Source organism: Bufo bufo, chromosome 1, assembly GCF_905171765.1.
Source record: "Bufo bufo chromosome 1, aBufBuf1.1, whole genome shotgun sequence".
Classification (NCBI taxonomy): Eukaryota; Metazoa; Chordata; class Amphibia; order Anura; family Bufonidae; genus Bufo; species Bufo bufo.
The window spans coordinates 2,822,656-2,835,704 of NC_053389.1; the positions used below are offsets into that span (position 1 = coordinate 2,822,656).

The 13,049-nt window shown below is 47.8% G+C and overlaps 1 protein-coding gene across 1 annotated transcript in view; it reads left to right on the plus strand.

Moving 5' to 3' along the window:
- LOC120986772 (carcinoembryonic antigen-related cell adhesion molecule 1-like) overlaps positions 1-13,049 on the plus strand; it is a 90,386-nt gene that overhangs the window by 39,987 nt on the left and 37,350 nt on the right. The window contains exon 5 of the mRNA XM_040415479.1: positions 11,541-11,780. Coding sequence (XP_040271413.1) covers positions 11,541-11,780 — 240 coding nt within the window. The remainder of the gene's footprint in view (positions 1-11,540; positions 11,781-13,049) is intronic.

Sequence of the window (13,049 nt, forward strand, 5' to 3'; positions counted from 1 at the left end):
ACACGTGTTACAAAGTTAATAGTAAGAAGCACGGGAAGGCGATATGACCCATAATGCCGTTCAGCCAGCTAATCAGCAGATAGCTATCCCCGTGATATCACAGCCCTATAAAAGCCTTATCCCGCGCAATTGTCGCCATTTTACTGTGAACTGAGCATAGGGAGACACGTGGCAAGTGCTAGGAACAGTGTTTTAGGAATCTTTTAATTGTGGAATATTGGATAGGGAGAGTGCAGGGAAGGTGTAGGGAGATTGTAAGGAGAGTTTTTACCAGGGGCGGACTGGGAACTTAAACTGGCCTTGGAAAAAAAACAAAAGTGTCCCCGTTTTGAAGTTGGGTCCAAATTGATGGAAGGCAGGGACAGCAATACCATATTGTGGCACATTATACCCCCCAACAGAGCCAAATACCACAGTCCATCTCAAACTACTGCCGCCAGCAGCACAAAATACATCGCTAACAACTGCCACTGGCCGGCTGTCAGGAGGGCTCTGGCGGACCCCTGGGCATCAGCCCACTGGGAAATTTCACTGTAAGGTCTACGGCTAGTGATGGACGAACATCTGCCAGGACGGTTCGCGAACGCGATCAAATGTTCGCGAACCGCAAGTTTGCAGCGGGTCCCATTCATTTTAATGGCAGGCGAACCTGAAAAACCTTCAGCTCATATTTGCAGCAAAGACATAATTACTAGAAGTGCACAAATAGTCCCACCACATGGACAGTGACACCAGATGGATTATTGGAATATGCTATCTCTATTTATTTTAGTTTTCAATGTGAAATATCGGCAATATAATTTTCGCGTACGCGCATGCGCAAATGCACTATAAAGAAAGTATATTGGTATATAACACCCCACTTCAATCAGTTTTTTTGGGGGACGACTGGTATATCACACCAGTAGAAATGATTTGTCCCAGTAACGCTTCTCCCGCTATATACCTGCAGTATCGCAGCAGAACCGCACACGACTGCCGCACAATACAAATGCACTATAATGTACCGTCTAACATAGAAATTATATTATAACATTGTACACGGAAGGCAATCCATTAGAATGTACATGAAGATAAAACATAACCTTTAATAATGTTACTATGAGGGTCCATTCACACGTCCGTAAGTGTTTTGCGGATCCACAAAACACGGACACCTGCAATGTGCATTCCGCAATTTGTGGACCGCACATCGCCGGCACTATAATAGAAAATGCCTAATCTTGTCTGCAAGAATAAGACATGTTCTATTTTTTGGCGGAAACGGAAGCACAGATGCGGAAGTGTGGATCCGCAGAAGTGCGGATCCGCGGATGCGGATGCGGACAGCACATTCCGGCCCCATTGAAAAGGAATGGGTCTGCACCCGTTCAGCAAAATTGCGGCTAGTGTGAATGGAAAAGATATCCCTCAAAATGAAAATAAATTAAATGTTAAAGTTAAGTAAAAAGCGTAGATGTGGTCGGCAATAACAAGCGCTCGGCGGCACCAAATCAGAAGCCATATGTCCTACCACAATCCGGGGGGTTCCAGTGCACATCCATGAATCCCGGAGGGAAAGCAAAAGCCATCCATCCCTGGGCGAGATGATGATGTGGTATTGAAGAACTGTCCCTGATATTGCCCTACAGGGGGGGCTATTCTGGCCCTGATAGCCTAACCACAGACCACCCGCCCTGATAAGAGCGACCCCGTCAGGAACCTTACCCTATATAAAAATGGCCCTAGTAAGCCCCTAGGCCCGAGGCCCCTGACTTCCAGGTGATCACTATAGAGATCTATGTGTTTTTGACTCATTATAAAAGTATATTATAAGTATATCGCACCCCTCAGTAAGTCACACCTATCGATAGCACACCTATACCAGTCCTTACAAGGACTTTTGTGGCCCTATTAGCTAGCGTCTGGTGTCCCTAACAGCCTGTCCCTGCTCCACACAACAACCTCTCCCTACACTGGCAAAAGACTGAATGTAAAATGGCGGCCAGATCAGGTTTATTTATAAGGTAGGGGGTGTGTCCATGTGCTGAAACGTCTCCATTGGCTGTCCTGTACCACCTGATGGATGTGTCATGGGTCAAAGTTCTCACAATGTAAAAGAATATGGCGCCGGCTAATATCTCCATATGTTTGCATGTTCTGCGAATCGCAAACACACAAAGTTCACCGTGAAACGACTGCCGGGCGAACCGCAAGGCCATCTCTATCTACGGCCAATCCGCCCCTGGTTTTTGCACACTACAGGGATAGCATAGAGAGAGTGCAGGGACAGTGCAGGCTCTGTGTAATCGCCCTGTGCATCTTGTTTACCGGCTGCGCCATTCATACTTAATCTGTTCTGTTACACATAGACTCACTGTGCATCAGACTCATTGTCAACAGGCGGTCTAATATATAGGCAGATTTATAGAGTTCATCTCCTGCGCCATTCATCTGTTCTGTTATACATAGACTTACTGTGCATCAGACTCATTGTCAACAGGAGGTCTAATATATAGGCAGATTTATAGAGCTTATCTCCTGCACCGTTCATCTGTTCTGTTATACATAGACTCACTGTGCATCAGACTCATTGTCAACAGGCGGTCTAATATATAGGCAGATTTATAGAGCTCATCTCCTGCACCATTCACACTTAATCTGTTCTGTTATACATAGACTCACTGTGCATCAGACTTAGGGGATCATTTACTATACTGAAATACGCGTCAATTAGGCATATTACAGGCGCAGATGGCGGCACAACTAACCTGTGACTTCTCCCCGCTCAGGCACACCAGGTCTAAAATTGTAGGCGTGGGGTTGGCGGGGGAGAGGATGGGCCCATCTCATTCATCATTTTCTATGCCTGTTTTAGACATAGAGAATGGTCTGAATGTAAGACGGCTCGGAACCTGTCATACATTTATAACTGGCGCTGCATGAGCCGAATTTATGGAGAGGCCTGTGCATCTTCAGAACTTCGGGCCTATATCAAGCCTGGCATCTAATGTGCCCCTTAGTCTCAACAGGCGGTCTAATATATATACGATAAAAGAAAAAATTGGAGTGGATGTGTGGAACAGGGAAATGGGACAGGGAATGGAGAAGAAGGAAAGGTAAAGCGCCAGAGGAGAACTAGGAACTAACGATGACCTACCGGCTCGTAATTGACTGGCGACAGTGCGAGGCAGCTGCACAGGACACTATCAGTGTGCCATACACAAGGAAACGCATAACAGTATAGTCGGGCGCCACTTGCACGTGACGTTACATAGGTAGCGGTATAAATATATATGTATATGTAAAGATATACGGAATAGCTATAACAGCTCAGATGACAGATCTACTAATATTATATTGAAGCTGTATAAAAACATGTCATAACCAGAATTAAAATTATAATTAAAAATCAACTTACTTCACCAGGGAGGAGGATGAACAGGATCAGCTCAAGACACCGGTCCTCCTTACCTCCCTCGCCGAGGTCGCCTGTAAGATGGATACACAACCGGTCCTCGTGATGAAAGTAAACTTGAGGGCTTCAAACCAAGGATGCTTGTTTTATTCTTATTAAAAAGCTCGACGCGTTTCGGGGATTACAACTAAGTCCCCTTTATCAAGAGCATAAGCATGACACTGGACGGACTCACGGTTAGATAGGGAGGATGCATATCATTCGTTTGGTAGGTTCCATGTGTAACTTCCTGGTCACATGACCTCCAGGGCCGGAACAGGAAGTGCGTTAGCAGGAAATCTCACTGAATATTGTTATATTCCAGGGGTTCAGTAGCTATATTCTTTAATAAAATAACATTTTGCTATAAGGAAATATATTTTAGCCAGAGGTCTACACCCTCTGACTACATTCTTATGGACTCAATTTCGCTGTGCGTTCCACTGTGGAACGCACCTGTGATTTGCCTGCTGGGTAATCTGCTCTTCCAGCCTGGAGCGCACCGCAGCGAACCTACTTCCTGTGCAGCTGACTGTTACCTGATACGCTCCAAGCTGGAACGCATCGCTCTGGTTTTCTGCCGAGGGGAGTGGCTACAGTCCTTTCGATTTACAATGCGCTCCAACCTGGAGCGCACCGCAGCATGCAGGGGGGCGATCGATGAAAGCATAATCCCATGGACCTGGACTAATGAGTGAAATGAAGTGCTATTAAAGGTGATTCTTGTCAATGAAGGGACTTAGAATGATATGCCTATCCCATAAGAAACATTAAGTATCACAACAAGGAGTATATAAACTACTAGTTAGTTAATAGTAGGGATGAGCGAACCGGAACTGTATAGGTTCGTACCGAATTTTGGGGTGTCCGTGACACGGACTCGAACCCGAACATTTTCGTAAAAGTCCGGGTTCGGTGTTCGTCGCTTTCTTGGCGCTTTTTGAAAGGCTGCAAAGTAGCCAATCAACAAGCGTCATACTACTTGCCCCAAGAGGCCATCACAGCCTTGCCTACTATTGGCATGGCTGTGATTGGCCAGTGCAGCATGTGACCCAGCCTCTATTTAAGCTTGGGTCACGTAGCGCCGCCCGTCACTCTGCTCTGATCAGTGTAGGGAGAGGTTGCAGCTGCTGTTAGGGCGAGATTAGGCAGTGATTAACTCAGCAAAAACACTTAATTCAGTGATCGATCTACAGCTGTGGATCATTGAACTGCTGCTATTTAATTGCTCAGTGTTTTTAGGCTGCCCAGAGCATTTTTATGTCACTTTTTTCTTGGGTGATCGGCGGCCATTTTGTGTCTTGTGGTGCGCCAGCACAAGCTGCCACCAAGTCCATTTAACCATCAATAGTGTGGTTATTTTTTGGCTATATCCTACATCAGGGGCTTGGCTGTGCTTGCTATTTTATTAAGGGGTGAAATACAATTGCCAAAATAGCAGTACCCTAAATCTGGTGTTTCAGCTGTGGCTAGCCAATTGTAATACTGTCTGCTGTCTGGCAAAGGATATATTTTTGTTCTGGGTAGAAATACAATTCCCAAGTTAGCAATTCCCTAAATCAGTGGTTTCTGCTGTATCAGGCCAAGGTTAAATCTATCCATAAAAGGGTATATTAGATTGAAGGTGCGGATAGGGTCATTCTCAATAACTTCACACACACGCTACCGTGCATCACCAAGTCTAATTCTGTCCGTAAACGTATACCTGTCACCCAGCGCCTAAATAACAGGCCTAAAATTTATATTCAGCTAAATCTGTGTTTATTGCTGAGGCTGGTCAATTCATTTAGTGTCCGCCAAAGCACAGTTTTTGTTCTGGGTTGAAATACAATTCCCAACTTAGCAATTCCCTAAATCAGTGGTTTCTGCTGTATCAGGCCAAGGTTAAATCTATCCATAAAAGGGTAGATTAGATTGAAGGTGCGGATAGGGTTATCCTCAATAACTTCACACACTACTGTGCATATCCAAGTCTAATTCTGTCCGTAAACGTATACCTGTCACCCAGCGCCTAAATACTAGGCCTACAATTTATATTCAGCTAAATCTGTCATTACTGCTGTGCCTGTATTAGTGTAATACGGTACCTAAATAGATAGCCAGACAGTGTTAGGTGTCTGTAAAAAAAGGCCTGAATTGGAATTCAATACATTGGGCCAAATAATATTTTTCTTATTGTGGTGAACGGGAACAATGAGGAAAACATCTAGTAAGGGACGCGGACGCGGACATGGTCGTAGTGGTGTTAGTGGACCCTCTGGTGCTGGGAGAGGACGTGGCCGTTCTGCCACAGCCACACGTCCTAGTGTACCAACTACCTCAGGTCCCAGTAGCCAGCAGAATTTACAGGGATATTTGGTGGGGCCCAATGCCGTTCTAAGGATGGTAAGGCCTGAGCAGGTACAGGCATTAGTCAATTGGGTGGCCGACAGTGCATCCAGCAGGTTCACATTATCTCCCACCCAGTCTTCTGCAGAAAGCGCACAGATGGCGCCTGAAAACCAAGCCCATCGGTCTGTCACATCACCCCCATGCATATCAGGGAAACTGTCTGAGCCTCAAGTTATGCAGCAGTCTCTCAAGCTGTTTGAAGACTCTGCTGGCAGGGTTTCCCAAGGGCATCCACCTAGCCCTTCCCCAGGGGTGGAAGACATAGAATGCACTGACGCACAACCACTTATGTTTCCTGATGATGAGGACATGGGAATACCACCTCAGCATGTCTCTGATGATGACGAAACACAGGTGCCAACTGCTGCGTCTTTCTGCAGTGTGCAGACTGAACAGGGGGTCAGGGAGGAAGACTGGGTGGAAGACGATACAGGGGACGATGAGGTCCTAGACCCCACATGGAATGAAGGTCGTGCCACTGACTTTCACATTTCGGAGGAAGAGGCAGTGGTGAGACCGAGCCAACAGCGTAGCAAAAGAGGGAGCAGTGGGCAAAAGCAGAACACCTGCCGCCAAGAGACTCCGCCTGCTACTGACCGCCGCCATCTGGGACCGAGCACCCCAAAGGCAGCTTCAAGGAGTTCCCTGGCGGGGCACTTCTTCAAACAATTTGCTGACGACAAGACCCGAGTGGTTTGCACGCTGTGCCATCAGAGCCTGAAGCGAGGCATTAACGTTCTGAACCTTAGCACAACCTGCATGACCAGGCACCTGCATGCAAAGCATGAACTGCAGTGGAGTAAACACCTTAAAAACAAGGAAGTCACTCAGGCTCCCCCTGCTACCTCTTCTGCTGCTGCCGCCTCGGCCTCTTCTGCTGCTGCCGCCGCCTCGGCCTCTTCTGCTGCTGCCTCCTCGGCCTCTTCCTCCGCCTCTGGAGGAACGTTGGCACCTGCCGCCCAGCAAACATGGGATGTACCACCAACACCACCACCTGCGTCACCAAGCATCTCAACCATGTCACACGGCAGCGTTCAGCTCTCCATCTCACAAACATTTGAGAGAAAGCGTAAATTCCCACCTAGCCACCCTCGATCCCTGGCCCTGAATGCCAGCATTTCTAAACTACTGGCCTATGAAAGGCTGTCATTTAGGCTGGTGGACACAGACAGCTTCAAACAGCTCATGTCGCTTGCTGTCCCACAGTATGTTGTTCCCAGCCGCCACTACTTCTCCAAGAGAGCCGTGCCTTCCCTGCACAAACAAGTGTCCGATAAAATCAAGTGTGCACTGCGCAACGCCATCTGTGGCAAGGTCCACCTAACCACAGATACTTGGACCAGTAAGCACGGCCAGGGACGCTATATCTCCCTAACTGCACACTGGGTAAATGTAGTGGCGGCTGGGCCCCAGGCGGAGAGCTGTTTGGCGCACGTCCTTCCGCCGCCAAGGATCACAGGGCAACATTCTTTGCCTCCTGTCTCCTCCTCCTCCTACTCAGCTTCCTCCTCCTCTTCTTCCACCTGCTCATCCAGTCAGCCACACACCTTCACCACCAACTTCAGCACAGCCCGGGGTAAATGTCAGCAGGCCATTCTGAAACTCATATGTTTGGGGGACAGGCCCCACACCGCACAGGAGTTGTGGCGGGGTATAGAACAACAGACCGACGAGTGGTTGCTGCCGGTGAGCATCAAGCCCGGCCTGGTGGTGTGCGATAATGGGCGAAATCTCGTTGCAGCTCTGGGACTAGCCGGTTTGACGCACATCCCTTGCCTGGCGCATGTGCTGAATTTGGTGGTGCAGAAGTTCATTCACAACTACCCCGACATGTCAGAGCTGCTGCATAAAGTGCGGGCCGTCTGTGCGCGCTTCCGGCGTTCTCACCCTTCTGCTGCTCGCCTGTCAGCGCTGCAGCGTAACTTCAGCCTTCCCGCTCACCGCCTCATATGCGAGGTGCGCACCAGGTGGAACTCCACCTTGCACATGCTGGACAGACTGTGCGAGCAGCAGCAGGCCATAGTGGAGTTTAAGCTGCAGCGCGCACGGGTCAGTCGCACTGCGGAACAGCACCACTTCACCACCAATGACTGGGCCTCCATGCGAGACCTGTGTGCCCTGTTGCGCTGAGTACTCCACCAACATGGCCAGTGGCGATGACGCCGTTATCAGCGTTACAATACCACTTCTATGTCTCCTTGAGAAAACACTTAGGGCGATGATGGAAGAGGAGGTGGCCCAGGAGGAGGAGGAGGAGGAAGAGGTGTCATTTTTAGCACTTTCAGGCCAGTCTCTTAGAAGTGACTCAGAGGGAGGTTTTTTGCAACAGCAGAGGCCAGGTACAAATGTGGCCAGACAGGGCCCACTACTGGAGGACGAGGATGAGTTGGAGGAGGATGAGGATGAAGCATGTTAACAGCGGGGTGGCACCCAACGCAGCTCGGGCCCATCACTGGTGCGTGGCTGGGGGGAAACGCAGGACGATGACGATACGCCTCCCACAGAGGACAGCTTGTCCTTACCTCTGGGCAGCCTGGCACACATGAGCGACTACATGCTGCAGTGCCTGCGCAACGACAGCAGAGTTGCCCACATTTTAACGTGTGAGGACTACTGGATTGCCACCCTGCTGGATCCCCGGTACAAAGACAATGTGCCCACCTTACTTCCTGCACTGGAGCGTGATAGGAAGATGCGCGAGTACAAGCGCACGTTGTTGCAAACTCACCTTTTTGCCAGAGTTTGCCATGAGCTTTTGGAGGGGGCTGCGTGCTCGCCTCTTGCCTTGGGATTATGGTCCCTTAAATTATTGGGTCTTAAGGCACTTGGGACTGAGCCCTCTGTCCCTGGATTGCATCATTTGCCTTACTTGCTTGGATTTTACTATTCCCGTGGTGAGAACAATGGATGAAGCACATAGTGAGAACAATAGATAGCGGCCATTTAAACTCCCAGACACTGTTCTGACTTTTCTACACGGTGCCATCTTGCCTGTATTTGGTGCACAGAGACATCATTCAGTAGTTTGAAACTACCAAACAGGGGACACATTTATTAGTGACTATTTTCTGTATAACTTGTATATTTTCGGTGTAACTGGCATAAAACTGTATCTTCCAAACTACTGAACGGATGTGGGTGAATTTTGGATATGTGGTTCACCCAGATCCACCGGTTCCGAGGATATACTATGGGGTTATGGGGTTATTGCATGTTTTGGGGTTCCTGTGATATGTTTTATAAAACTGTAATTCTCTGCCTTTGATAATTATTTTCGCCATTGTGTTCAGTAATCATCACCGGCAGAGGGGTGGATTTTGTGTGGGAGTGTCTGTGTGTATTGTACGGATTGATTGGTTGTATTTCAAAACCCTGTGGGCAGTACTATGTTTGTGGATTGTGACTAAAAGAGGCTGTATGCCCCAGGACAGAGAGTTCCTGTTTTAACCCTCAAGGTGAAGTGTCGTCTCATTCTTGGGGGAGGATTTATTGCATGCTGTTCCAGTTTGACTGCTAGGAGTGTAAACCTATTCGTATGGTTTCCTATTCAACTGTCTACAGCATTCATCTGCTTGAGAGGATTTATATGCTTCTTCGGTTTGGTGATTGTGGTGTCTGCCAGAGTGCTTGGAAACCTCAGGAAATGCTAGGAGCATCCGTCAATGGAGGTACCCAGTCGGGGTGCCAGGTGATCCGTTACACACGTTGGTAGATGCGCTACTGAGAGCATTCCCAAATGTCACAGGGGAACAAGTGGAAGCCCAAGGCGAAGGCAGAGGAGGAGCAAGAGGTCGCCAACGCAGCTGTGTCACGGCCAGCTCCTCTGAGGGCAGGGTTAGCATGGCAGATTTGTGGAAAAGTTTTGTCACCACGCCACAGCTAACTGCACCACCACCTGATACGGAACGTGTTATCAGGAGGCAACATTTCACTAACATGGTGGAACAGTACCTGTGCACACCCCTCCACGTACTGACTGATGGTTCGGCCCCATTCAACTTCTGGGTCTCCAAATTGTCCACGTGGCCAGAGCTAGCCTTTTATGCCTTGGAGGTGCTTGCCTGCCCGGCAGCCAGCGTTTTGTCTGAACGTGTATTCAGCACGGCAGGGGACGTCATTACAGACAAACGCAGCCGCCTGTCTACAGCCAATGTGGACAAGCTGACGTTCATAAAAATGAACCAGGCATGGATCCCACAGGACCTGTCCATCCCTTGTGCAGGCATGGCTCCCACAGGACCTGTCCATCCCTTGTGCAGATTAGACATTTATAACTACCTCCCCTTAACCATATATTATTGTACTCCAGGGCACTTCCTCATTCAATCCTTTTTTTTATTTTCATTTTACTATTATATTGTGGGGCAACCCAAAGTTGAATGAACCTCTCCTCTGTCTGGGTGCCGGGGCCTAGAAATATCTGACAGTGGCCTGTTCCAGTGTTGGGTGACATGAAGCCTGATTCTCTGCTATGACATGAAGCCTGCATCTCTGCTATGGGACCTCTCTCCTCTGTCTGGGTGCCGGGGCCTAAATATCTGACAATGGCCTGTTCCAGTGTTGGGTGACATGAAGCCTGATACTCTGCTATGACTTGAAGCCTGATTCTCTGCTATGGGACCTCTCTCCTCTGTCTGGGTGCCGGGGCCTAAAAATATCTGACAGTGACCTGTTCCAGTGTTGGGTGACGTGAAGCCTGATTCTCTGCTATGCCATGAAGCCTGATTCTCTGCTATGGGACCTCTCTCCTCTGTCTGGGTGCCGGGGCCTAAATATCTGACAATGGCCTGTTCCAGTGTTGGGTGACATGAAGCCTGATTCTCTGCTATGACATGAAGCCTGATTCTCTGCCATGAGACCTCTCTCCAATTGATATTGGTTAATTTTAATTTATTTTATTTTTATTTCCCTATCCACATTTGTTTGCAGGGGATTTACCTACATTTTGCTGCCTTTTGCAGCCCTCTAGCCCTTTCCTGGGCTATTTTACAGCCTTTTTAGTGCCGAAAAGTTCGGGTCCCCATTGACTTCAATGGGGTTCGGGTTCGGGGCGAAGTTCGGGTCGAGTTCGGATCCCGAACCCGAACATTTCCGGGAAGTTCGGCCGAACTTCTCGAACCCGAACATCCAGGTGTTCGCTCAACTCTAGCTTCTACCTCACATTTTTTTTTTTGCCTTTCTCTGGATCAACTTGCAGGCCGAACTGGATGGACAGATGTCTTTTTTCGGCCTTATGTCCAATGTACTATGTCAGCTTTGGGGATAGACCGCGCTGGAGAGTGGTGAAGTAAGTCATTACACATGGCTCCTCATAGAGATCAATGTCAGTCTTAGGCCTCATTCACATGTATGTGTCAGTAATGTTATCCATGTTCTGTTAGTGGTTTTCACAGACCCATAGACTCAGCATGTTTGGTCCGCCTCATGGACCTAAGTAGTGAATGTCTCCATTGTTTTTGATGTGTGAAAACACTCATGAAGTCAATGGATCCAAGTGCTGTCCGTGGAGAATGCAAATCTACGATTCATCTCATAGAGACCTTATAACCCACAAATATCACAATATCTAATGTGTCTGTAGGATAATGTCTCAACCTGAATGGTCATAAGCTGTGCATGAGGGACATCAAAGGTGCATCAACATGGAGGATGATTGCACAGCTGAACACAATTTATGTATATTCTATAGATGTCATTTTCTTGTGTCTTTCAGGGTACCCAGAGGGTGGCATTCTCTGCACCACTAATACCATAAACCAGGATGTACGGCTAGGCTGTTCCTGGCCAGGAGGAAACCCTGCAGCTAAAGTGACCATGATCTATGATAACAGGACAGAGACGGGGCAGGACAGAGTCTCCAGAAATGTGTCTTCTTCTAATATTACCTTAGGGTCCAACCTCATCTGTAATGGACACCAGCTGGGAAGACAGTCAACTTGTGCACTATTATTTGGTAAGATGGATTTGGATTATTCGAAGATTTCTATATTCCACTCATAGTATATGGAGACATATATGTGGCCCCTCCACATTACACCTCCAGGAGCTTTACTCCTATTTTACATCCTCAGGTATTAATATAGTAGTTGTCCCCCCTTTGCTCTTCTGGGAAGGTTTTCTACAAGATTTTGGAGGGTGTATGTGGGAATGTTTGCCTTGTCATCCAGAAGAACAATTGTGAGGTCAGATCCTGATGGAGGAGAGGGCTTGGCTCTATTAGGTGTTGGATGGGGTTGAGGTCAGGGCCAGTCAAGTTCTTTCAGACTTCCTCAACCATGTTTTTATGGAGCTTGCTTTGTGCCTTGGGGCGCAGTCATGGAGGAACAGAAAAAGGCCTTCCCCAAACAGTTCCCACAAAACTGTCTCTATGCAATTGTCCACAATGTCTTGTCTGCTGAAGCATTAATATTTCCCTTCACTGGAACTAAGGGGCCAAATCCGACCCCTTTCCCCCTTCCCCATACTATTGCCCTCCTCAACCAGACTTTAAACTGGTGATGGAGATGTGAATATCATTCTATATTTTTTATCTCTAGGACTCTGTAACTGTATGATTTTTTTTTGTAGTTGCTTTAAGCTGCTTGTTCCTTATCTTAACTGCCTCCCCTCCCCCCTTGATTAGCCAAGCTGTCTGAAGAGAGAAGAAGGGGTGTACGCCGGGCAGTGCTTGGCCTACAGATGTGCTAAGAGTGATGTATGGACTGTAGAAGAATGCTTGAGCCAATTACTTAGTTAGATGATACCCATGCATACTTATTGCCTATAAGAGAGCGCCTCCTTGAAGTGTCATATACGTCTGCAGTATTAATGTCAGTAAGACGCCATTATAAGATGGCGCCGGTGCACAGATGTTTACATTAATTCACATACCAAAGTTTGTAAGATAGTGCACCATGCGCAGACTCCAAGTGTTATCTCTTTTCTTCTTATCTCTTTTTCCTTCTTTGGGGGGGGGAGGTGCCCCCCAAAGATGTATAAACCTCTTTACTCATTGTAATAAACATAGAGACTGTCTTTGACCTGCCTTTGTGTCAGAGTATGTATCTGCCACACGTGAATATTAACCCCTTGGGGTACCTTGATTTGGAGCACTAGAGTGTATCTTAAAAGCTTTAATTAAAAAGCATCTTTAACACTGGCATAATGGAATCAGGCAGGTAACGATCTCCTGGCATTCACTCGACTCGCCCATCAGACCATCACTCCATCCTGCACTTTATCA